The 26,154-nt window shown below is 47.0% G+C and overlaps 1 protein-coding gene across 1 annotated transcript in view; it reads left to right on the top strand.

The window, feature by feature from the left end:
- The window catches only part of TANC2 (tetratricopeptide repeat, ankyrin repeat and coiled-coil containing 2), a gene marked incomplete at its 3' end in the record, with an annotated part of 210,504 nt that overhangs the window by 45,803 nt on the left and 138,547 nt on the right, over window positions 1-26,154 (top strand). Inside the window, exons 3-4 of the mRNA XM_084301019.1 lie at window positions 12,336-12,407; window positions 18,340-18,519. Coding sequence (XP_084157145.1) covers window positions 12,336-12,407; window positions 18,340-18,519 — 252 coding nt within the window. The remainder of the gene's footprint in view (window positions 1-12,335; window positions 12,408-18,339; window positions 18,520-26,154) is intronic.

The following is a 26,154-nucleotide window of genomic DNA, read 5'->3' as shown; positions in this document are numbered from 1 at the left end:
TCCATTTCACTGTGTTGGAGATGAAGCAATAAGTGAGCAGCGGTACCTGGAGAGGGCACAGGGTCCCATCTCTGCTCTGCCCTGGGTAGTGGCCGTGTTACAGCTCTGCCAGCTGCCTGCTTCCTCCCAAACACCCAGCTCTGGGCATCTTTGGTGACATTTCTTGTAACACTCAGTAATCCTGCCACAAGGAAGGAGGCACTGGTGTTTAACACCTGAGTGCCTTCTCCTACCGGTGCGTATGCACGGTGTCTGTGCGGCAGATGTGGCGAGGCTGGATTCCAGGGTGCGCTCCTCAGGTCGGAGTTGCATTTTTGTCGTATGACATAATGCTCATTTACTAATGAAGAGCCTGTCGTTTTTGAAAGAGAAATGCTCGGGGAAGACCCCTTGGGCTTACAGAAATTGCTCGGTTGGTGGTGGTTTAGTTTTCCTTAAAAAAAGGAAAAGTCAGGGGGAGGACAGTGGGGGGTTACAGTACGAGGAGGCAACATCCCTCCTCCACCTGGAAACCTCCTTATCTGCTAGGAGTTGGGGTGTGTTAACAGTAGATCACAGAATCACAGAATCACAGAATTTCTAGGTTGGAAGAGACCTCAAGGTCATCGAGTCCAACCTCCAACCTAACGCTAACAGCCCTCCACTAAACCATATCCCTAAGCTCTACATCTAAACGTCTTTTGAAGACTTCCAGGGATGGTGACTCCACCACTTCCCTGGGCAGCCTGTTCCAATGTCTAACAACCCTTTCAGTGAAGAAGTTCTTCCTAACATCTAACCTAAAACTCCCCTGGCTCAACTTAAGCCCATTCCCCCTCGTCCTGTCACCAGGCACGTGGGAGAACAGGCCAACCCCCACCTCGCTACAGCTACTTATTGGGACAAAAATAAAAAGGAGAAGTGAAACGCCACAAGATGCAATATTTTGTCATATAGTGCAATGGTGCGTTCGGGTTCGGCTGTGACTTGTGTGCCCTCTGGTTTTGATAGCAAAGCGGGTGTTTTGATTGTCTGAAATAAATACCTTACTGACCTTACAATCTCCCATGTATAAGGATAAAGATGGTGATGTTGATTTTCTCCCAGAGCAGTTACCAAAATACTCTTTTAAGTATTTGCTCACAAATTCTCAGAAGGACTTTCTATTTAGGTCTTGCATTCTAAAAAAAAATAATACTGCTTACATTTCATCCCACATCATTCTTACGTGGTTCCGTAGCCTTTATTGAGTGGCTGGCTGCAATTCCATCCCGTGTACCCCATTTGTGCTTCCTTGCAATGGCTTCTGAAGAAGCGGTTGCTTCTTAATTTTCTCCTCTGTGACAGTTGTAACCGTGGCTCTTTTATCTGCTTATCCTGGGCGATTCTGCATTGCCCCCGTAGGAGCATGAAATGTAATTTCAGAAAAATAATTATAAGTTGATGCACGTAGATTGCTGCAAATTAGTACCTTTCTGATTCAGTGACAGTAAACATTACATTCAGCTGATTACTTCCTACACTGCCCCATTAACTTTTATGGAGTTTCCAAAAAGACCAACTTTACATTAATTTAAATAGTGAACAAGCGAGGCTACAGCTCTCCTTTTTTGTAACTACGACGATTGTTCATCAAAACAGTTTTGGCGACAAGTACTGAAAATGCGAGCGCTAAATCAAAAGAAAATATTAGAATTGAATTTTCTGAATTTTAGAACCACCGATGTTATAAAATGTTATAAACCAGCACAAATCTTCCTGGCAGTGAAAGGAACGTGAGGCGTCTGGATGAGTCCAATTCTTTTGGATAATTTACCTCACCGATCAGATTTTGTATCAAGTTTGCATCCTGTCATTTTTTTTTCTTGGTTTCTTTTTGAATGATTGTGCTTTTTTTAAGGAAAAGACTTGGTATGTACTTGGCCCGTTTGGGGATGTCTGCACTAGAGGACTGAAGATTTATGGAGAATTTTAAGTTTTATTCTACCTGAAAGATCAGGGACATTTCAGACTCTTCATAAAAAAAGTTATGGATAAAAAAGAAAAGACGTCACTGAAATCTTCAGTGTGAAAATACCTGCTGCCTACATGCATTTTGGGTATCATTAGGAAACAAATGCACAAAATTACATGATTATACACAACTGAACGATGGCTTGCGATTTTCGAAGCAGGTTGAACAAACAGTGTTGAGATTATGAATTGAACAGGGGTAGGCTGCCTTCTGCGTGATCTTTTGTTTCCACCTTGACTATTCAGAGTCCCAGTATGCCTGCTTTTACGCCTTTTCACAGCCATTTGGACAAATTAAGGAATGATGTTTTCACTCCAGATTGCTTTCTGCTCCTTCGATTGTTCCTTAATGAGCTCAGATACAACGCAGGTACTGAGGTTAGCTAGCCTTTGTTTATAAATTTGGGTAATGTACTTATTAATGCCATTTTAAAGTGCATGAAGTATAAAAAGCAGTTACGAATAAAAATATGTAATGCAATTTCATAAGCTTTAATGGAATAACCACGCCAGCGTGTGGACCATGTCCTGGTCTGTAGGTGCACTAATCAAGTGCAGTGGCGCTGCGTTTCTGAACTCCATCATGCCCTGTTGCAGCCACGACTCCAGAAATAATTTGTAATGCTGCACATTTTATGATGTTCAAGGTTGCTTTGAACCGTGCACTCACTTGGACTCAGGCTGCATACCTCGTGTCAGCAGTGACTCTGCTTACTGCACATCTATCCAGTGGGACTGTATTTAAAATACAACAAGGTAAAAACACTTATCTGTATTAAATGTATATTAATTTTTCCCTTAAAGTATTTCAGAACACACAGGCTGGCATTCCCATTTTGTGAAGTCTTAGAATTTTGTTCAAAAAAAAAATAAAAGGAAGAAAATCTCTTGCTGACCCACACATTAACAGTTCCAGACACAACCTTACGTTTCTGAAAGCATTCCCGTGATTTCCGTCTCCCGTTGCTTTGCATAATGAACTGTACGCAGTTGAAGAGCTGGTATTGTTTTCTTCGTGTCCGGGCAGTGATGTAATTGAGGTGTGCTTCTTCCCTTTCCACACTTTGAAATGTCTCTGCTCAGCTTGAAGCACGCTTGCTCTCGGTGCCTGTTCCTGACCGCTGGGTCTCGATCTGGTGATCTGGTGAGTGTGGAAGCGTGTGCACCTAGAGGAGCTTCAGTAATGATTTTTCTACCAGTAATTGCAGAACAAATAATTCTGTGCATTTTGTATTTTTCTATGACTTGAGTGAATTGTCAAGGCTGCTCAGAAGGGAGTCAACATGTTGGAAAACGTAAAGGCTGGAGCTTTTTTTAATGGGGAATAATGGCTAACATAGGGCTGTTCGGTTAGTGAATTAATACACTTCTTAGTAGCTTTTATCATAATAATTTTTGTGCTTGCCTTCTGAAGCAGAGGGACCCCCTCACGAACCAGCTCGGGGAGATTTGTGGCTGAGCTGTTCCTTCTTCAAGTAAGGGCTCAGCCCGCTCCCCCCTGGCTCAGTTCGGGTACGTTTTACCTCTCTTCTCAGGCATGGGTCTCATCAGGGATGACCCCAGGCAGTTGCATTTCACACGTGTCATTCCCGAGCCCGGCTGGGATCTGCCGGAATGGCAGAAAAGAGGATCTGCAGCCGGCTCCCCTCTGGGGCCGGGGGCCAGCAGCGATGCCCCGAGGGGGCCATCCTGCAGCGTCCTGCAGCGACCGCAGGCTGGGAGTGGCGTTGTGGCACGGAGCGGGCTGATTTTGGGGGCATTGATGTATCTGTTAGGGCAGAGCGCTCCGTTACATCCAATGCGGTGGGTTCCTGCAGCAGATTTCCCAGCATGCGTGCAGGAGAGCGACCCACCCTTTTATTTCCCTGCCTTAAAAATCGCTTTGTCAGGCGAAAGCAAGAGGGAGACCTGGGAAGGCATTGAGACACATCGCGTGGCTTATGCACGCTTTAATCAAACGGGGGGGACAGGATTGTCAGGCTGCTGGTACTTAATTTATTTAAAACTTGTTGTCTTTGCCTTTAATGCGAGCACCTGGCGGCGAGGTGGTGCTGAGCGGGGCCGGACTGCAGGCTGCTCCGCTAATTGCTGTGCGGTGCTTTGGGCAGTGGGGTTAGTCGGGGGGGCTGCTAAAACCCATGGGATTTTCTGTTCCCTTTGGGAGCAGCGTGTTCAAAGCAACCACAGATTTGTTATCCGTTGTGTCGCTGCTTTTACACGGGGAGAGGAGCAGGCGGGGAAGACAGGGGAGCTGGCGCTTCTCAGCCCCGTTTTGGTAGGGAAGGCTGCTTTTCTGAAGCTGTTACTAAGCGTGGTTATTGCAATTCCTTAATCTCTTTGTAACTGAGAGACAGACTATAGGGCTCGTGTGCTGTGCTTGCCACGCAGGAGCTGCTCCGTGCCCTCCCCGGGAGCCTGACCCTGGTCCCGGGTACAACTGGGGGGCGTTCGCCCTCCGGTGCGACAGCGACTCATTGAAATTAAATAATGTGCAAGTCTTAATGGAACTTCTTAACACTGAGATATTTAAAAATACAGAATAACAAAAGCTTTCCTTCCTTTAATTGTTAGACAGGAGAGAATAGGGATCACTGACTCAGGCTTGTGCTGTGTCACTCGGTTCCCCCGGGGCACGAGCACAGATAACTGCTTTGTTCCTCCTGGTGACTTCTGCAGGAGGCCCTTCACCAGGTTTATCTCAGTTCTGATTTTTCTTTAAAACTCATACAGTGTTTCCTAGAATGGATTTCATACCCAATTTACTCGTGGTGACCTCTTCTAGAGGCTCTGTCAGTAAGGGTCGTGTTTTGCTGCGTCCAGAATCCGTGGGGCAGCCGAGCTGTTCGCACTCCCCTGAGCGAAACCACTGTGTGTGTGGTGGGTGATCCCTGCCTGCAGCTCCTAGGTGGTACCAACGCAAACACTCCCAGTTACCTGCCTGAAACCATCCTTAAATAAACACCTGACAGCGCTGTTTGAACAGCAGCAGCCTCCCAAGCACCAGAGGTGTGCGCTATCCAGACTGCGAACATGAGCACAAAGAAGTTAGGAAATGTGATGAATGTTCCCTTAGCCCCTTAATGACACTAATTGCCCCCCTCCCCCTTTTTTTTTTTTTGCACATATATTAAGATAACTCTTTAATTATTTGTATTAATAATTGTATGGTGTTGTTCCTCAGTAACCTCGCTGCTCCCCTGCAGGGAACAGAGTGTGCTCAAAGTCTTGATTTGTAGCAGAGAGCAAGAGGAGATGCTTCCATCACTTGACCCTGAGCTGTGGGCTGCTTCTTCTCTTCTTGCCACCCTCTGCCTTTTCACTACACATCCGAAATCCTGCTGGTACCAGCCCTTTTCACGGGCTGACACTGATTTGTTTGTATATACTTATATTTTTCTTTTAAGTATTTATCCTTTCGCAGTTCTGCCTCAGAGGGAGAAGGTGCCTGCCCTGCACAGGGAGCTTGCTGGGCTTCCTCTTGCCTTTACTTGGATGTACAGCAGCTGGCAGGGCTCAGCACACCGCGTGCTGAGTCACCACGTGTCTGGTAGCCCTCCTCAATCGACCCTGGAAGTTATTTTACGGTGATCTTTCTCCCCCCTTACTACACCGTGCAACTTGCAAATTACCTGAGAACTCTGCCAGCCAATGTTTTTTGTGGTTTTTGATGGTTTTTTTTTTTTTTGTGCAGCAGCTCCTGTTCTCAGATGTGTGGCTTTGGAAATCGGGTTGTCACCATTTTGCCTCCTGCTGTCGAGTGTTCAGGAGCAGTACCTCCAGCTCTGCCTGGCGTCACGCTGTGCTCTCCTGCTTAATGCTTATTCTCACATAGTGAGCGAGTCTGCCTTTGTTTTTGTTCCAAATATTGCTTTTGTTACGTCCAAGTGACTTCACAGGGGAGATCCTGTCCTTCCAAATGATTTTAAATAGATTAATTCCTACTTATACATCCAGTGTTCCAGCAGTACTGCCTCTGGTTGGTTGGTGTTGCATCTCTTGTTATTTTTTGTGAAAGTACTGTGCTAAGAAAATACTTGCTGCCCTTCACTAGGGAAGCTGACTTCCCTGAGACCAAAGCCGCTCATTTGGGGCTAAAAGTTGTTTCTTTTAAAATGAAGAACTTGCTCGTTTGTTGGATTTATTCTGTTGTAGAAAACCCGAGGAGGGTTTGGATGCCTGGTAAAGGTATTGGGTATGAGACTTCAAGCAGCACCTTGCATGTATTCCGTACCGAAGTAGTGTCAGCTACCTTGTTGCTCCTGTTAAGGGGGAAGCCGAGTTTTGGAGCAGCTGCAAAACTCTCAGGATAAAATGCAGCAGATGTGTTGGTAGTGCTGTATCCCTATCGCTCTTTCTCACTTGCAGGGCAAGCAGGCGATCAAGCCCAGTCAGCATGGGTTTATGAAAGGCAGGTCCTGCTTGACGAACCTGATCTCCTTCTATGACAAAGTGACGCGCTGGGTGGATGAGGGAAAGGCTGTGGATGTGGTCTACCTTGACTTCAGCAAGGCTTTTGACACTGTCTCCCACAGCATTCTCCTCAAGAAACTGGCTGCTCTTGGCTTGGACTGGCGCACGCTTCGTTGGGTTAGAAACTGGCTGGATAGCTGGGCCCAAAGAGTCGTGGTGAATGGAGCCAAGTCCAGTTGGAGGCCAGTCACTAGTGGCGTCCCCCAGGGCTCGGTGCTGGGGCCGGTCCTCTTTAATATCTTCATTGATGATCTGGACAAGGGCATTGAGTGCACCCTCAGTAAGTTCGCAGATGACACCAAGTTAGGTTCGTGTGTCGATCTGCTTGAGGGTAGGAAAGCTCTGCAGGAGGATCTGGATAGGCTGCACCGATGGGCTGAGGTCAACTGCATGAAGTTCAACAAGGCCAAGTGCCGGGTCCTGCACCTGGGGCGCAATAACCCCAAGCAGAGCTACAGGCTGGGAAAGGAATGGTTGGAGAGCTGCCAGGCAGAGAAGGACCTGGGAGTGATGGTGGATAGTCGGCTGAATATGAGCCAGCAGTGTGCTCAGGTGGCCAAGAAGGCCAACGGCATCCTGGCTTGTATCAGAAGCAGTGTGGCCAGCAGGGCTAGGGAGGTGATCGTCCCCCTGTACTCGGCTCTGGTGAGGCCGCACCTCGAGTACTGTGTTCAGTTTTGGGCCCCTCGCTACAAGAAGGACATCGAGGTGCTCAAGCGGGTCCAGAGAAGGGCGACAAAGCTGGTGAGGGGCCTGGAGAACAAGTCCTACGAGGAGCGGCTGAGGGAGCTGGGCTTGTTCAGCCTGGAGAAGAGGAGGCTCAGGGGTGACCTTATCGCTCTTTTTAGGTACCTCAAGGGAGGCTGTAGCGAGGTGGGGGTTGGCCTGTTCTCCCACATGCCTGGTGACAGGACGAGGGGGAATGGGCTTAAGTTGAGCCAGGGGAGTTTTAGGTTAGATGTTAGGAAGAACTTCTTTACTGAAAGGGTTGTTAGACACTGGAACAGGCTGCCCAGGGAAGTGGTGGAGTCACCATCCCTGGAAGTCTTCAAAAGACGTTTAGATGTAGAGCTTAGGGATATGGTTTAGTGGGGACTGCTAGCGTTAGGTCAGAGGTTGGACTCGATGATCTTGAGGTCTCTTCCAACCTAGAAATTCTGTGATTCTGTGATTCCTTTCAGAAAAGCAGGAGCCTCCCAGCTGTTCTTCCAGGCTCGGTCACTCCCCGGCGATGCTGGCTGTAGCTGCAGGGAGTGCTCTCAGGTCTGCAGTTTGCGATGTTTTATTTTTTGCTAATCCTCTGAATGCCTGAGAGGAGGAGAACGAGGATCGAGTCTGGCTGAGGTGAACAGCTCTGCAGCAGTGGAAACCCGGCTGGGTGAGGAGGGAGGAAAAATCCAGATTTGTGGGAGTGGGAATGGGGCTGAGCTGACACAGCACCACGCCGAGGACAGGAGGGCAGGGGGTGTGTTTTGAACCAGCCCAGTTGTACAAAAGAAACAAATTGCAGCGAGCACGGGGTCATGCTTGGTCTGTTCCTCCGTCTTCAGGAGGAACATCTCCTACTCTCTTCCCCAGCAGCTCTGGCAGGGGAGGTCATGCATCCCTCACTGTGATAGTGTTTTAAGTCCTATTTGGTCCTTTAATATTCTTTTTTCTTTACTTTCAAAACTCTTACATCTCTCTCAGGCATATACTAGAGTTTTAGGGTGTTGTATAGCTCTTTGAGATAAATTAGGGGAAGGGTATTCTAAAGTTAACTTGGAACGTCTGTTTGCATTACTGAAAACGTGTTATTAGCACCATGAAGTATGAGCTGCCTTCGCTGCTCAGGAGCATTTAACTGAACCGAGAGTTAAGCTGTTGTCTGAATCTTACTGCAAAGCACTATGGAAAAAGCGTATCCTGTGAATTCAAGACAATCTTACAAACCAGCTTCATGTCACCAAACATTCCTTGGTTTTACCATTGTGTTAAAAGCAAAATCACAGAATCGCAGAATCACCTAGGTTGGAAGAGACCTCCAAGGTTACCTAGTCCAACCTCTGACCTAACACTAACCAGTTCTCCACTAAACCATATCACTGAGCTCTACATCTAAACGTCTTTTCAAGACCTCCAGGGGTAGTGACTCAACCACTTCCCTGGGCAGCCCATTCCAATGCCTAACAACCCTTTTGGTAAAGAAGTTCTTCCTAATATCCAACCTAAACCACAAACCACCCCTGGCGCAACTTTATCCCACTTCCCTCCCCAAAAAGGAAACACTCACACAACCCCTGAGAATTGGCAAGAGTTGTTTATTGCCAGGACATCTCGCAGGCTTGCCTGCGAGATGTCTGTGGTGTTTGGTGGCTCCCAGCTACTGTTTGCGATGGAGCCTGAGCAATGAGTAGGGGGCTTGCCGGGCACTCCTGCGATGCTGCTGGTGCCCTCGGATGGCAGAGCACAAAGACACGCTGCGGGAGTCCCAGGTCTGTTCTGGCCGGGGTGGATCCACTTCCATCTGTTCCTCCACGTCTGGTGGATCCAGCTCCATTGGCTCCATGGTGTTAGGCAGGAGGCTAAGCCAGACTTTGCTTGGGACTGCCCAAATGGGATGCCTTCCGCCCGGCATGTTCTCTGGCCAGGGTGCTGAACCAGGGGCTCGTCCAGTCCCACGGCTTGGTCCCATGCCAGTCTCAGCTTGATTTTCATGCACAGGTCCATTGGTGCCGTCTGGTTTCTGGCCATTACCGCGTCCCGCACTGTGCTCCGGACTACGTGCACCCCTCTGCTCCCCGCAGCTGTCTCTCTGGTGCTCTCGCCTTTGCCCCATGTCACTGTTGCTCCTGTGGTAAGGCCCAGGCCCCCTATTGCTGGATGTGTGAGGGGCCGGCCTGTTCCCCGCATTGCTGCGGTGCCAATGGTGTTGCCTGTATCTGTCGGTGGGCAGGGCGCCAGAGGTCCCTCGGGCACTGGTGTGTCTTGTGCCAACGGCACTATTCCTCTGCCCACGACACCTCTCCTGATCAGGTGCATTCCTTCTTGGTGCTTCTCCGGACCACATAGCTGTCCTCACGCACCAAGAGGCCTGCTGCTCGCCTTGCTTTCCTGGTCTCCTTCCTGCAGTGCAAGCTGGCAGTCAGAGGGACGAGATGCTCAGCGAGTGGTGGCCAGCTGCCGAGGGGCCTCTTTTATAGGGCCCGCGGCAAAGGCAGGGCAGCGGTGGCCACTGTGACCTCAGCAAGCCTCTGTGATGGAGTGGCCCACGCGTGGCCAAAGGTGGCTGTGTTGGGACTGGCCTGGAAGATGTCCTCACGTGGACAAGAAGGAGGGTTGGGGGTGCTGAGGGCCCCTTTCCTGGGGCTGGCTCCCCCGGGCCATTTGGCTTGCCCTTGGCCACGGGGACTACCCTGCGCCTCCCATCCTGTGCCCTGGTTCCAGTAATACCAACATACTCAAGAATGTGTTGGAGGTTTAAGACTAGTAGATAAATAAAGTCATCTATTGGAGACTGCTACACGTGATCCAAATCTGTGTTCCTGCTGTGTGTGGTTTGCTTTGGCAGATTATGGTTAAGTCTTAAACCATTTCTCTTATTGTGTCACATCTTTCTGTCTTACCTAAAAAGAAAACGCGGTAGCTTCATTGCTTCTGCCTGATCAAGAAACCTGTCATGCACCTCTGGACAACTGGATGTTGTTTCATTTTTTCTTCCTCCGTAAAGCTAGGAAAGCTGCACAGTGCGTGTTTTGATGTCTTGTTTCAGAGGATTTCTAATGCAACTTCACCCAACTGTTGCCAGTTTTCCTGTCCACAGAGGACTCTTAGGTTGTCCTCGGGGTAGGATGGGGCCGTAGGGACCATCTCTGCCACTTGTCCCCACGGGGTGTGCGGCCTCCTGTTGGAAACATCTTGCAGAGGACGGTGCGAGCCGCTCCGTGCCCCTGGGGACAGGTTTGTTGGGACCGACCCTGGCTTTGTGGGCAAGGCACTCATTTAGCAGCGCTTGTAATGACTGTAGGGATAAAGGTTTAATTTCCTTTGGTAACAATGAGGTGGCTTTTACTAAATACAAGGTTTTCTTTCTGATTTTACTGCTGCGACTTTGGTTTTGTAGCTGTAGTCTTTTGAAACTTTCAGTCCTTCCAATTGCCTTGCGCTGAGTGTTTGTGGTCGCGACTTGAACTCGTTTTTATTTCCTTCGTTAACGTCGAGGTTGTCCATGTGGGCATGCAGCTGGGGGGGCACAGAGATAATTCTGGTATTTGCGTGCTAGGCAGCGTTCCAAACCAGCACTGCGTCCTGCAACAGAAGCGCAGAGGCCTCAGCCTGTGCCCCTCCGTCACGCAGTGCTCGTGGGTGCCAGCCGGGCTGGAGGAAGGCTCCACGTAACGAACCCTAGGATGGCTCTAAGCTAACGAAGGTTCCTTGAATATGTCAAAATTGCAGTCATATTTCCAATATCACATCCTTCCTGCAGCCAGAGTAGCAAAGTGAGGGGGGGAAATGTCAAGGGCTGTGTCCTCCTCGACACCTGGCAATTACCGTGGCTTGTTGGGGCACGAGCAATTGATGGAAAATGGGCACTTTTCGGTTGCTTTAACTTGCTGTAGGCTGACCTTTCCATGCAGCTGTCGTATGACCGGGGAAAAAGGCAAAGGTGAGAGCAAATTGCATTGCCAGCACCCATTCAGGATGCCTGAATGTGGCTTAGGTGGAACTGAGGGCCGGAAGGGTTTTGTGAAGGGAAAAGGACACAAGGAACCCCTCCTTAGCAGGGATGTGGTCCTGGTTTTAGGGGCACAGGAGGGGCTAGATGTAAATTTTGGGCCACCTGTTCAGATCTGCAGGTGTGCTCCGGTACACAACTTACCTCTCAAGCCAGACCGATGTACTCACCTGCGATGGGAGTCAGTAAAGTTGAATTATCGGTGGGCACAGCAGCTGCCCCCTGTGTGCCTGGAGACAGATTGGGGTGCAGCCCCTCCTAGTGTAACCCCAAAGCGTAAAGGCGGAAATCAGCTGTCGAGTTTTTAGGTAATACAGCTATTGAGGAATTCAGTTGTATCAAAACTAATTTCAGGCCTTGCAAAAGCTTCCCCTCCCCCTGCCATAAGCTTTAATAACCTCTGAAAAACATCCTGCATTGTGAAGGCTTGTTTTTGCTTGTTCACCATCTGCAGAGCTAGACTTCTTTCTGCCCGCACAGCCCCTGTGTACTCCAACATCTATATTGATGTGCGCATCTATTGTTTCTAATCTGGTCACTTGATCAATGAAGACCAGCATGTAATTAATTGTATAGTATTGTACACAATGTCCCTCTCTACATTTATCCAGATGGATTTGTTATTTGTTAACCGTAGCTGCTTAGAAGAGGATGTAATGAGCAGTGGTTTTGTTCCTCTCTGCCTTCCCAGTTTTTTTTTTGCTGACAAATAGTTTTAATGGGAAACAATTTCAAAGAGCACTTCTTTTTTTTTTTTTTTCTTTTTCCTGGGCCTGTTTCATCATACACTTAATAATTTTTTTTTAATGTTTTGATACAATGGTCCAAAGTGAAGGAGCTAACTGAAGATGCCCAACCTGGTTCCTATTCCATTCAAATTTCTCTGGGGTCCGTAGGAGAATTTAAAAGCCTGCTTTTGTTCCTGAGGACCCTCTAGACTTCATTTGCAGCAATCAGGGGACAAAGCAGCGGAGCAGTCAGCAGCAGGGTGCCCCAGCTCCCCTTTGCACCTTCCCGTCCCAGCCCTACCCATCGCACTGCGAGCGTCAGCTCCCGTTGAGCTGCCCCCACGGCTCGGGGATGGGGCTCAAGGAAAAGTTGCGTCTGCCTGACCTGTCCACTATGATGTTCTACTTCTGCTGTTTTGGTTCTCATGCAGATGGAGGGAACGAGGAGCCACCAGACCGAAGACAGGCAAGTGTAGACTTCCGTCAGAGCCGATCTGGGCAAGGTAAATGCTAGTGTTGTTCTCCCTCGGTGACTCGTTTCTCGTTTGTTCGCCTTCTCTGTATTTGTTTTCTGTTTTTCGCAGACTGTGTAATCTCTTGGAGTTATTGTAACCATCGCTGTTATTTGTACAGCTATGACTATTTGGTAATATTCACAAAACTGATGATCTTGTTTCAGTTTGAAGGAGTTTAGGATAATTTGTGGCCCAGCGTAGGCGTGCCCGTGTTGCATCTGCATTTTGCAGACGGAGGGACCAAGCTTTGTGCAAGGGCTGTTGGTAGAGGTGTAAGGAGTCTTCAGCACGTACCAGCACAAATCTAAACACTGCTTGCTTCCCTCCCTGCTTGCAAAGGGGAGGGCCTGGCTGGTTCTCAATAACCAGTTTATTCTCTCCCACAACCCCCTGGATGTGAGTAGAGATGGGAAGTGGGCAATCCTGCACGGGGGGGCTCAGCAGCTGCTTCATATGTCTGTTGCTTTGTTGTGTTGCACCCTACAAGAACAGGGCGAAGGGTCCTATGAAGAAAGTGGTAAAAATAGTCTTTACATTATGTAAATAATGATTCTACAGCCTCTTTTGTTGAGTATCCATTATTCACAATAGGCTTGGTGGTTGAAACCAGTGCTGTGGCTGTGTAACAGGGATTGCTGTCGCTGACAGCAGTGGCTCTTATCTCTGTGCTGGCTTACATTTCCTTTGAAGTAGCTTACTTATAAGTTTGAAGCATTTGCTCATTTGTGAGGGTTGTGAAAATGCAGGTTATCTTTATGCAGCTCGTGAGATCAATTAAAAAGCATTTCGTGGAAGCATGACTCTGGTGGGTGCTATGTGTGTTGGCTTATTTTCTGTTTCAGATTGCAGCAATAATTTTCCTTTCATTTAGGTTCAAGTCTGTTGTTGTCATGGTGTCCTAATGACTTATTATGGAGGCATTTTCTCCGGAGCATTGTTCTTTTCTGGCAGCATTCCAGTGTTGCCCAGGCAAAATTGCTGCAAGTGATTGAAGCCCGCGATCAGGATGAGGGGGATTGGAATTTACAGTTAAAGCCACGAAGCCCTGTGAAACATCAGCAGCTGAAACCACTTTGTTAGCACAGGACCTTTGTCTTATCATTTTACAATTCTGTATTTTAAAATAGAGGAATTATCCATCCCCTTGTTAGCTGTAGGCACTTGGTGACAGCTTGCATACAAGCAGCATTTGGTTCTCTCGCTTTGTTGGAGAACGCAGGACGAGTGGTAGTTCTCTCCCCAGCAGTTAGTTCAGCTCAAGTTGCTGTTGATGTTGCTTCTAAAGGCTGAGCCTTGCCCGCTTGCTTTTCTGTTGGTCTGTATGATGTTCTTTATTTGTTTGGGTTCTGTCTGTTGCCTTGTTTTTACAAGATACAGCAGCTTGGATGGAGCTGTTCGTTTCCAGGTTGCCTGCTGGATTTCAGCGCGCTTGTTCAGACACCGTGTTCTCCCAGGTTACACGTCTGCCCGTTCAGTCAACATCTTGGCTGCTGTGGAAAAGTACTGATATTGGGCAGAGGACAGGGGTGTTTTTTTTTTCCAAATTCCTGCTTGCCAAGGAACAACCGACCTATTTCTGTTTGCCTCCGAGTGCAGCGCTGTAAGCATGTAGGAGCATTCACAAGGAGCTCCCTCGTGAGCAGCTGGAGCAGTGGATGCAGGTCTGGAGCAGCAGGCAGCCTCTGGTCTGTGTGCGTGAGCTGCTTTGCTGCCTGCACAATGCATTTCTCATCATCGTGGGTTAAGGGGTTTTATTATGCCTAGATAAACAGCTGACCAAAATAAGGAGGTCATCTTCCTGCTGGTTAAACTTCCACGTTGCCATCCGTGATGCCTAAGTCTTAGAGTTGTTTATGAAGCTCTGTTATCTTGGAATACTTCAAGAAATAATCTGTTAGTTCAATTAGTTCATATATAATTTATAGTAACATTTTATTTAAGTACAGCTAGTAGAGAAGCTGTCAAAGTTCTGGTTCAGCCGTGAATGTTCCCTTATCTCAGGGTTTGATAAAGCTCAGTACTCCTTCTGGCTGAAACAAATTTAAGTCTATTTCAGTGACCCTGTTTGCTTGTTGACTCTGGCCAGGGTGCGAGAGGAATTCTGATGGTGTGGAATGAAAATAATAAGTTCTGGATATGTTGCGAGTGTGCTGGTTTTCTTTTAAAGCGTTTGAGAATTTTAAGAGGGAAAATATTCCTGAAAACTTGGTCAAGTTTCTGTCATTACTTTTTTCTACATAAGTTATTGCCCCCAGTTGCCTTCAATTTTAGGTAAGTGACAATCCTTGGTCAAAGATAACTTTGAACTTCAAGTGTAGTAATAAAGTGTGCACTGCCTTTTAGGTCTTCCCCAAAGCCTTAGGTATAGATCGTTTTTGTTGATGTCAGTGCCAATTTCGGCGCTAATGCCATTTGCCTCTCCTGGCACTCAGGGGTGATTTGGAGCAGGCTTGCAGAGTCAGCAGAGGTGTTCAGCTCAGCGGCTCTGGAAAAAGCAAGGTCTTATGTCAAGTAAGCTATGTATGGAGCCAGTAACTAAGTTGGCAGTACAACAGTGGAAGATACTTTTTTTTTAAAGGTATATTAACAGTATTATATCAAATTATGCCTTCCTCAAAAAAAATAAAAATAGGCCCAACTCCATAATTAAGCATAGTCACTGCAACTTTTGGACAATTACCAGAAAAAAAAACAAGGTGATGTTCATCAAAGTTCAGGTTTTGACGTCTGCTGAGCAGCTGCTGTCCCACACGCTGTGTGAGCGTGAGGCTTAGGCCTGCTCCTGAGAGCATGTGTGTCTGTCCTGCTGGCACAACGTGCTGCTTAGCATCCGATGGAAAGCGATCTGAGAAATGTTGACCTTCCACTTCTGAAGCTGTGGCTGTTGGGCCTTGCTGTGCTGGTCAAAAGTGTGAAAAATGCTGGTTACAGGTGGACGTTTGTGAGATGACTGCCTGCGTCTGCACCAAACGCTGGTGCACTGCGTGGAGCCCAGGGCACGATTCCCTTCCTAAAGCAGAACCCAAACCTGTGTCATCTTGTCCTAAACTCCACTGAAATTCCACTGAGGAGCACTTCTGGACAGCCCGCTCAGATGTAGGCACCTCCATTGAGGGCAGTAAAATGAGGTGAGAGAAAGGCAGTCTCAGCACACCAGAGCACTTCTTCCTGTGATTGAAGAGGAACGGTGCCGTGCCTGGAAGAGGTCCATAAGCACAGGCTCAATGCCTGGGAGAGAGTGGTGCTGGTGGCAGGTTTGTTGCAGTCACCCACAGCTGCTTCATAGAATCACTAAGGCTGGAAAAGACCTTCAGGATCATCTGGTCCAACCATCCCCCTACCACCACTGTCACCCACTAAACCATGTCCCTGAGCACCACGTCCAACCTCTCCTTGAACATCCCCAGGGACAGTGCCTCCACCACCTCCCTGGGCAACCCATTCCAATGCCTGACTGCTCTTTCTGAGAAGAAATGTCTCCTCATTTCCAACCTGAACCTCCCCTGGCACAACTTGAGGCCATTCCCTCTAGTTTTATCACTAGTTATCTGAGAAAAGAGGCTGACCCCCAGCTCCCCACACCTTTCAGGAGTTACAACAGAGGTCTCCCCTGAGTCTCCTCTTTTCCAGACTAAACACCCACAGTTCCCTCAGCTGCTCCTCACAGGACTTGTGTCCCAAGCCTTTCACCAGCTTCGTAGCCCTTCTCTGGACACTTCCAGGGCCTCGATGTCCTTCTTGTAGTGGGGGGCCCAAAGCTGACCACAGAACTTGAGGTGCGGCCTCACCAGAGCAGAGCACAGGGGGACAATCACCTGCTGGTGATCACCTCCCTTCAATCAGGCAGCTCAGGTAGGATGAGCATTAAGTGCAGTGGGAAGGTGGCCAGGCAGTCATTTGAGCTTTCTCTGACTACAGCCAAATATTTGATATTAAAATCTGTGTTAAAAAAAAAAAAAACACACACAAGATAATGTCAGCAGCATCATCTTTTAATACAAAATTAAAGATAAGAACAAACAATGATCCATTCCTCCCTTAAAGGGATGTACTCTGTTAGGGCGTTTGTGTGCACACTTAATTAAAGCAGCATGAAATGAATAGAAAAACATCAGTGTCTTGCTCGGTTTGTGGCAATAATGACAATCTCTAATGAATAAAACATAACAAACTATCATACTTCAGTGTACCGAAGTTAAAAAAGAAAAAAAAAAAAGAAAAAGATCTCCTCCATAAAGAGTAGGCCTTGAATGTTCAGTAAACTGTGGCAAATGCTCAGAAAGGAAGAGAGTAAAGTCGGAGTTTTGAACTGTCAGAACTAGCGTGTGGGTAACGTGTTTGTGTTTTTTGATTTCTTGTCATGAGTGGTACAAAAATGCTGAGAGAGGTTCTTGAAAGTTGGCATCAGCTGTGGATGGACTGTAACTACAGCGGTGCCACCTCGCAGTGTGCTGCAGGAGCTTGTCAAAAGCTTTAATGCTTCTTTCCACGTGGCCTTTCCTTCTGCTCATATATTGTGGTGTTCACGTTGTGCTTTGGCTGTTGAATGAAGTTAGTCTGTTGTCTCCTCTGCAATACCCCGTATTTGAAGGCATTCACCCTTTTGTCTTCTCCCCACTTTCACCTGCCTGCCCACTCCCTAAGAGCTGTGCTTCATCTTCTAACCGTGCTCTTCAAGCCCCTGAGAACCACACGAGTGTCCAGTGGAAATCACGTAATAATTGTCTTTCTGGAGGGAAAGCATCATCAGGCACTAAAAGCTAAAACCCAGCTCTTAAAGGTGTGGCATGAGCATAATCTCGTTACGGTGTGTGTAATGAAATATTAAGGGCCTTAAGAGGCTTCTGCAGCTGAATTCTGAGCCGCCTCTATTAGGTTAACGGCCTGGCTGGCTGCGGGCAGGGAACCGGCTGCAGGCGATGGAGGTTTCCACAGGAGGAGCAGGCCCCGACTGCCTGCTGCTGTGCAACACCTGCGCTTCGGTTGTCGCTAATGTGCGTTGCAATAATGAGCAATATGTGCATTTATTGTCAAAGACATTGTATCTCCACCTGTTGTTGTGTTACTTGGCTGTCTTCCATGGGGTCTGCAGGAACGCGGCCTCCATCCCGGCTTTAAAGGGCTTGGGGTCTGCGTGGTCGTTGTGGGAGAGCTTCAGGGGGCTGCCTTGGGAGGCTTTGTTCAGTCCTTGCTCTTTCTGCCGAAGGTCCTCCAGAACAGGCCTTTACTCCATCTACCCCAGCATCTTTTACATCCCTTGATTTCAAGCTACTTTTGCCTTCCCTGGCTGTTCTCCAAGATTGTGTCTGCCCAGTCTCAGATCTCCTAGTCCCGCCAGCCCGGCGTTTCCCCAGCACAATGTGCCGACCTCGACAGCCGTGCTGCCCGGCACGTGGAAGGCCAGCGTGTTTGTGGGCTTGGAAGAAGTATGAAAGCTGTCTTAATCTGCAGGCCATATATAAATAAGGAATGTTAGCGAAATGTAAAGAGAAAATTTAATTTGACCTGAAGGATTTTTATTAGAAATCCACAATCTAAGCTCACAAAAAAAAAAAAAATAGAGTGAAAGATTTATTGGTTTCTCTGAATTAAATTCAAAACCAGTGACTCTAGGACTCTTAAAGACAAGTGAGAAAAATCAAAATAAATATTTCATGGCTATGCTGTTCATAATCTGAAGAGCTATGCTGAGATGCTGTTACAGAAACATAATTTCTTCAAGGGAAGCACCAAGATCGTGCCAGGCAAGCACAAAAAAGCAGCCGCCACTGCTATCTGCAGGGCTGAGAGAGACGTGCAGCGAAACGGCGCTCGCTCCAGCTGGGCTCGCCCTGAACCAGACAGTCCTCTGTCTGGGAATGATGAAAGCAGAAGCCTGCCTCTTCTAACCAGCTCTGTTTTCTCTTTATGTTCCTCTCAGGCACCTCCACAGAGAACGACTGTGCTTTTGAACCAGACTACGCTATTCCGCCACTCCCAGTGACCGAAGGTATGCAGCACATTCGGATTATGGAGGGCATGTCCCGCTCCCTTCCATCCTCCCCCTTACTCACACATCAGTCTATCAGTGTTCGGCTCCAACCTGTGAAGAAGTTAACTGGTAAGGACTTTAAATAAAGTTCAGTAGGGCTTTTAAGGTCCTTTGGTGCAAAAATCGCTAAGAAAACTTTGAACAAGCTTCTGTATGAAAGTCATCATTTGTTAATTATGGCTTCTACTTTGGTCAAAACCAGTAGTGTTTGCACAATCAGAGTGTTTAAAAGAACAGATTGGATTTCCCTCTGCTGGAGAAGTCTCTCTGTTCTGAAAATGATCATTCTTTTTAACAAATATTCTCTGCTTTTCTGAGAACTGTCAAGTTTTTGGGAAATTTTATTTCCATTTTGTATTACGGTCTGTGCACAATGGAAACATTACAGTAATTTTGAACTTTGCTGAAATTTTGAATGCTGAGAGAATTCATCAGAAAAACGATAAACTTGTGCAACAAATGATCTTTTTTTCACAGTTTGTTTATATTTTTAAACTGTTTTGTTTATCTAATCTCCTGGGATTTGGATTTGAACACCTAAGGATTTTGAAGTAGTTGGATTTTTGAAAGCAGTTGGCATCTAATAGCCGTGTAAAAGCCTGACATCATATTCCTACTGGTAGCAGTTTTGAGAAACTTGCTTCTTGCCTAAAATCTGACATACCTCCATGCCCATTTTTAAAAATGACCAGTCAGGGTGCTACATTTATATTGAGAGAAATCTCCAAACCCAATTTTTAGCTGCTATAATTTGACCTCTGCTTACAAAAGGCAAATCCAGTATGCTTAGTACCTTTGTTTTCCCTGCCCACTGGTGAAAGGAGAAATTGAAAAGGACTCAGAAGCGTGAGTTAAGTGCTGTGGTTTGGTTGAGGATGGTCTGTGTACCCGTGATGATGCGATGCTTCTGTGAAAGACAGGGTGAATAACTCCTTCCACCTGTGTTAAGTTGAACAGAATTTCTGTCCGTAATCGAAATCGCTCCTGTCGCTCTCGAGTCATCTCTGTGTCCTGATGGATGGGTAGAGTCTGATCTGCCATCCAGACTCTCTTGCTAGCAAGTCATTCCCCCTTTATAACATTTTAATCAATAGCAGTATTATCTCTGACAGGTAAATGCACCAAGAGAGAAATTCCTTGGCCGTAGGTGCTGGTAAGAGGGTAGGGCACTGACGTGGGTCAATGCCTGCTCTGGGCTGAGTGTGTAGTCAGTGGAAGGAGCATAAAATCTATAGAGTTGTCTGCTTCCACTCTACATTCAGATAACCCAGCCCCCTAAGCTTGTAGTCAATGAAGCTTTTAATTTTCATAAGTAATTAGGTTTATTAATGTGTAACATTGCCAGCTTATTTGACATGACACGGAAGCAAGCAGTTTGCAAGTACATATGTAGCTTTATGCACGTACACTCACATCTTCCTTTAGTTTTTGAGTTACTTGCAGCAATTTTCTCTTTTGTGGTGTTTTAATATTAACCAGTTCCATAAACCTAGTGTCTTTATCTCATTCAGTGCCTTTCTGTCACCCTCATTTGACTCCAGTCCGTTCTGTGTCATCCCATTGTACCTCTGAGCACCGTTAGATTTATACAACTGCCCCAACAGTTCCTTGCTGTCCTGTGGGATATGGCAGAGAGTTTGAGCTGTACCCTGTTGAGGAGGGAAGCTCGCTTGCCCCCCGGAGCTCCCTTCCAGCCTGCTGACGAGCCACCTTGGCGTGGAGCTGCCGGCCGCTGGCTTGGCAGCAGGCATCGGCCTCCCCCCGCTTCTCCGCGTGGCACCAGCCCAGCCAAGCAGATTAAGCTCCATATATTTATAATTATCTTTTTTTTCCACGTGGAAACAGATCAGACTCCATCTCCCGGCTCAGAAAGCTTTTGTTGGGTTTGGCAGGGCTGCCGCTCGGAGAGTTTTACTGGCTCCTCAGAACAGCAGATACTGGAATTGCGGCAGTAGCTTTTGCAGGCAGTACTTCAAAGAAAAGGAGGGGGAACCACACGAACTTCCAGGGGGTCAGGCAGTGTCCCTGCTGCCATTCTGCTTGAAATTTGCTTTCTAGCACCGGCAAGGTTATTTTGTAGAACTACAACGTAGGCATTCAGCTGGTGAGAAGGCCTAGTCCCTGCCAGTCCTCTTTGGAAACTATGCATTGAACGTGTCTTCTGAACGTGTGTACACACCGGCATGACACCAAGACAATGCTGATAATTCTTATTACTTAAAAGTTAATGAAGAAAAGTATTGCCTTTTCTTTTTGTTCGGAGGTCCATTTTGGGGTCGCGCACAGGAATCTATTGGAAATTGATTGGGAAGATGATTTTCTTGGGCTTTTGCACTTTTCCTTTTCCATCTGTTTTAAATATCCTGTTCCAGCTAGACCCAGTCCAATACAGCATGAAAACACATGCTGATGTTTTGCACGTACATGTCTTGATGACTTCAGTGGAGCTCCTGAAGTACTTAGAATTCAAAGTGTGTTTCAGTGCGTTGGTGGATTAGCATGATTTTAAAAATTATTAGTTTAATTTACTGTTGATATTGTAAAAGGGAGATGTTTATTTTACATCCTTGTGCAGTCATTATAGGAATTTGTTTGCTTTCATTAAGGTAAAATGTAAAGGAACTGGGAAAGTAGCATTGTTTCACTGGTTGTTATTCAGGGCATTTATCACATTTCTTCACCTATTTCTTATTGTCTGTGCCTCATGTTTACTATTAATCTGAGAGTTTTGAAAAGCAAAAAAATCCATCAGCCACAGAAAGAGGTGGTTGTTGAATATTTGACCATTTACTATATCAGTAAATTGTTTTTTAAATTTTATTTTATTTTACTGGTGGACATCAATTGGCAGTTTGTAAAGACCCTCCTCAGTTTTGTTCATTATTTTACATATAATGCTGTTTCCTTAAAAATACCTTAGAGTTAGTACTAGATTTGTAAAGACAAGTTCACAGCCTTGCACTATTTTTGATGCGTTTCTCCCCATTTCTGTCCTTAATATATTCCAGGAGACTTGCAAGTGCTCTTGTAGCACACTCAAAATCTGGTAGAATTGATTTAAATAAATAAATAAAAATTGGTTGAAGAATCCTCATGTGACTATAGGAGCTTACAGATGAAAGTAAATGGCCATTAGCCTGACAGTAAATGCATAGAGACATTTCCCCAAGTCTTGCTGGCTGGGATTCTGTTTGTTCTTTTACTTTGTCTCGTTCTTATTTCCAGTTGTTAATACTGCACAATAACAGCAGTGATTCCTTTTGGAAAAAGGATGAGGGTTATTCAGGGAAACCAGAGTATTACAAAGAGAGCCTTTTGTCCATCTGACAGTTGCCACATGGATTTTTCAAAGCGACCTTCAGAGCATAGAAAATTGTTGAGAAATTATCCAATTGTAGGGGCTTTTTCATGCTCTTTGCTTCTTACATACATTTGTGTGTGACTAACCCATTCATGTAATAATTTCCATATCTGTGGAGCGGTCGGATAGCGGAATGATACTATTCATTAGATAAAACACTTTGTTGTCTTTATTTTTTTTTCCCTAAAGATTTAATACCTAAGACCATTTGCAACAAGACTGTACCAAATTCCTGCTTTATGCTTTCTGGAGCTCTTCAGAAATGAGGATTTCAATATGAAGCACTTCTCTGGCTGTTCACTAGATGATGCGCTCATGTTTGAGGGCTGAAGTATCGTGGGTGGCTCAGGAACCACACGCGTACGTTGTAGTACAGATAGGGTATATGCTGAGATATGCCCCGTGATGCCCTTGAAAAGGGGCCGCAGTTCATTTAGGTTTCAATTTAACCCTTTAAAAAGGAAAGGATGCCTGTATAGTGCAGAGAAATTGGCTCAGTAGAAACTGCAATGCTCTTTATTGATTTTTAATGTCATCTTTTAAAGTTCTTAGCTGATTTGTACACAGGTTGTCTTTGCTTTCCCAGAACAGTTAAAATTTCCATGTTTTTTTTTAGAAAGCATCATGTGGTGTGTTAGTTTTCTTTCCAGAGGAACTGAGGCTCCTTGCTGACATTTTGATATCTCTGTTTTCTGTATACAGAGACTTGGCTGGATTCGGGGGTTGATAAATATTCAGTACGGTTGCAATTTTCTCTCTGCTGAATGGTACGGTGATTAAGAAAAACTAAGGTCATTGTTGCTCCAAAGGGTGAAGTAATAGTGAGCATAAGTAATCAGCTCTCTCCCTCTCCTGCATGTACAACCTATTGTTCAGCAATGGCTGAGCACGTATTTTAGATCGGTGTGTTGAACCTCAGTTGCTGTATTTAATATATTTTTTATAACAGAAGCGGTTTATTAGCAAGCGTAACATGAAAAATACATTATAACAAACAAAACAAACCCAGACCTGCCAACCCAGGATAAGGATGTGGAAGACACCATTTGGATTTTTCTGGAGGGAAATTAGCACTTGAAAGTTACTGTGCTTGCTGCACAAAGAGAGGACCCATTTCCGAAACCGTCGGGTGAAATATTCTACCCCACACCAGCGGCGTGTTATCGACGGCTGAATGGAAATAAGGCGACTGCATCGTGCACCTCCATTCAGGAAGGCATCGCTTTTCAGGAGGGTGCTTATGGAGATGAATGTATCTGAGTGCTTTCCTGAATCGAAGCCAAAAATAGTAACCGGGCGGTGTACGAGGTTAAAATTGATGCTGGGCTGCAAGATTCAGCTGCTGATGCTTTATTCCCTCAGCGTGAACCCCCCGCATGCAAAGTGTTTGCATGAAGCCCTGTGCCACACCTGACTCCTCCCCGGGAAAGGTTTCTAATTTACAGGCTGTAAATTTACACGCACAGGGATGATTTTATTCGTCGCTGTACGAGGCTATTTTTAATTTTCTCATTGAATAACAGATTGGGAGCTTCAGAATTCTTTCAGAAAGTGCGTGTGCGAGTCCCCATGCACAGGGGGAGGAGGGGAGAGTGTTGTTAAGAAATTTAGGAATCAAATCCTGTTTTTTCTAGAAGTCGCTTAGGTATTTACATGTAGGTCTGGATTCTCAGAGGCCTCATTCCTCCCGTGTGCAGCGTGATGCTTCAGTGTCTTTGAAGACATGGGCCTGAGGAATCAGCTGCGTTGCAAAGCCTCCTGCTTTGAAAGCGTTCTCCCTCGTGTTTTGGGAACAGAGGAACTTCCCCTAAGAATGCTCTTCACAGAAAGAAGTAGGAGCATTCCTAGTTGTATTTAGGCAATTAATAACCTCCTCTTCCCCAAGAAAAACGCAACACCCTTCAACTGGATCCTTAAAAGAAGCTGGGAGAGGAGCTGCAGCAGGAGGGAAACTCGCTCAGCCCTGGCATGGCAATGAACCCACCGGTGCTGGTCCCGATACAGCCAGGCTGTGGGGACCCTTGGGACACCGTCATCCCCTCGCTGCTCGTGCTTGGGGGATGGCAGAGCCAGGACTTCACCCTTCTCCCATGTCCTCCTTCCCCTCCACTGGGAGCAGATGGAGGAACACTGCATCTTCCTGCGTCTTCAGCAAGTGGTCGAATGGTCTTGGTGCTCACTGCCAGTGTGGGACGAACCAAGCTGAGATTTCTACTTGAAATCTCTACTTGTTCCTTGTTGGATGGTGGCAAAACCAGATTAATAATCCCAGCCCTCTGGGACTGTGTATTCTCTCAAAACGAAGATGCTATCGCAGCTGGGTAGGGATGTGAGAGGTGTCAAAACAGCTGGCTGAGGTGTGGGTGCTGGGGAAGAGCTGTTTGGGCCCAGATGAATTTGTTCAGATAAAACAGGGTAAGAAGTGGACAGGATTTCTGAAAGTCTGGATTTTCTTTGCTAACCAGAGACTTTAGGACTACGTGTGGGGTCAGCTTTAGGTGAAACAGTTGCAACTCTCATGATTCCGGTACCTTGTCTGTCTGAGTGCATGCATCGAGTGGAAGGCATCTGACCATAGTGTAAACCAGTGTGATTTTCCCCTCAGAGCTGCAGAATGGAACAGAAACCTCGGTTGTCTGATACCTTGCTGGGACAGCCGTGTGTCCGGGTTGCCTTTCACTGCCCTGCTTTATCCGAAGATGCTTTAGGGCCCTGCCAGCCTTGGCGGCACAGCAGCGGCTGCGCTGCGGCTTGCTCTGGGGATGCGTTGCCGGCTCCAGGAGGAGTGGCTGCCTCCTGCTCGGTGCCGCTCGGGCTCTCAGCCACCTGATGGTGCTGCAGTTTGGTTCAGCTCCGGGAGCCGCTTACCTGCGCGGAGCTGTGTGCTCGCCACGGGTCTCGTCACCACCCTGCTTGGACACAGGTGCTACTTGGGGTCAGTGCTAGCTCCCTGCCGTTTTCCTTCTCGTTCCAAGCAGACCGTTTGCAAACGCTGAAAGTCGTCTCGTGCTGCTGGGGTTTGGTACCAGGCTCCCAATGCAAGCACGCCCTGGGTGGAGGCAGCCGTGCCTGCGCTGATTTGCACCGCCCGCTTCCATCCGGAGGGTGAAGGCGGGATGCAGACGGGGAGAAGGGGATGCTGCAGCTTTAAAGCATCCAAGGGCTTACAGCCTTTTCGTATAAATTGTTCCCAGAATCCATGTCACAACTCCTTATATGGTGCTGCTTTTTTTCTCCGAGTTGCCATGACAACAGCAGCACTGCACCATTCATCAGCTCTGGTCCTGGGCTGCATCGCCAGCCCTTCGGCTTACTCCAAAATGTTCAGGGGAGCATTGGGGAATTATTGACTCCGCTGTTCTGCGCCATTGTTTACCTATCCTTTCAGCAATTTGCTCTAAAAAAAAAGAGCAAATTAGATTGCGCCGGAGAAAGAAACTGTGTAAAAATACTTCATTTCCCCCCGAGGGAGGCGTACAGTCTACATTTGCTGCAGCCTTCTGGAAGGAGAGGCTCTTTAACGCCGAGAGGCTTAACGAGGAGAGAAGCCGTGCGTCTGGAAGCCTTCCCCAAATCATCCCGCAGCCTGCTCCCCGGGGACGCAGACGATGCCGAAGTGATGTTTGGCAGGGGCAGCAGGCACCGCAGGGAGAGCGGCGCTGTGCTTTTGGGAGCCGAGCTTGACATCAGCAGCGGGAGGTGGCACCTGTAACATCATCCTGACGTTGGGAGCAGCAATATGGAGCTGGCGCTAGGGAGAGGTGGGCACCAGAGCAGGATCCGGCCTGGGCTGCTGCTCTCGCGGCATCGCTACCTGTGAATTTGCAGGCTTTCGCCGGCTTCCTGCTGCAAGGCTGCATGCTCTCAGGTGGCGGGGAGTGAAAACAAAGCCTTGTGAGTATCTGGACAATTTGTCTTGCATGGACTTTGATTTAAATCGCGTTAGGCTTTTCTTGGCCTCTTTTAACTCTGCAGAAAATCAATGTAGAACGAGGGACTTGAATACTTGTAGCTTACGAGGAAGCCATTAGGAGGTTTGTAGTGTAAGTAAAGATTATGCTGCTTTGGGTATTTTTCTTTCAGGTGTTGTTGCAATACTTTTACATAATCCCGAGTTTGTCTGCTGCTTGCAGAGATGTGCAGAATCGCATGCCCAAAATGTAAAATCAATGTGCAATGCAAAAAAATCCCACTTTTCCAGTAGTGCTGAAATAGAACAGATCTACCAAGGAGTGAGTTGAAAAATAGCCACAGATACCAAGAATGATTTTCTTTTTGATCTTAGAACAATAGGATGGAGATAAGATTTTTCTTCGATATTGCAGAGTGACCACAAATGAGAT

This window comes from Netta rufina (assembly GCF_964035555.1).
Source record: "Netta rufina genome assembly, chromosome: 24".
Classification (NCBI taxonomy): Eukaryota; Metazoa; Chordata; class Aves; order Anseriformes; family Anatidae; genus Netta; species Netta rufina.
The sequence above is the reverse complement of the archived record's forward strand: the minus strand, read 5'-3'. Positions and strand labels throughout refer to the sequence as shown.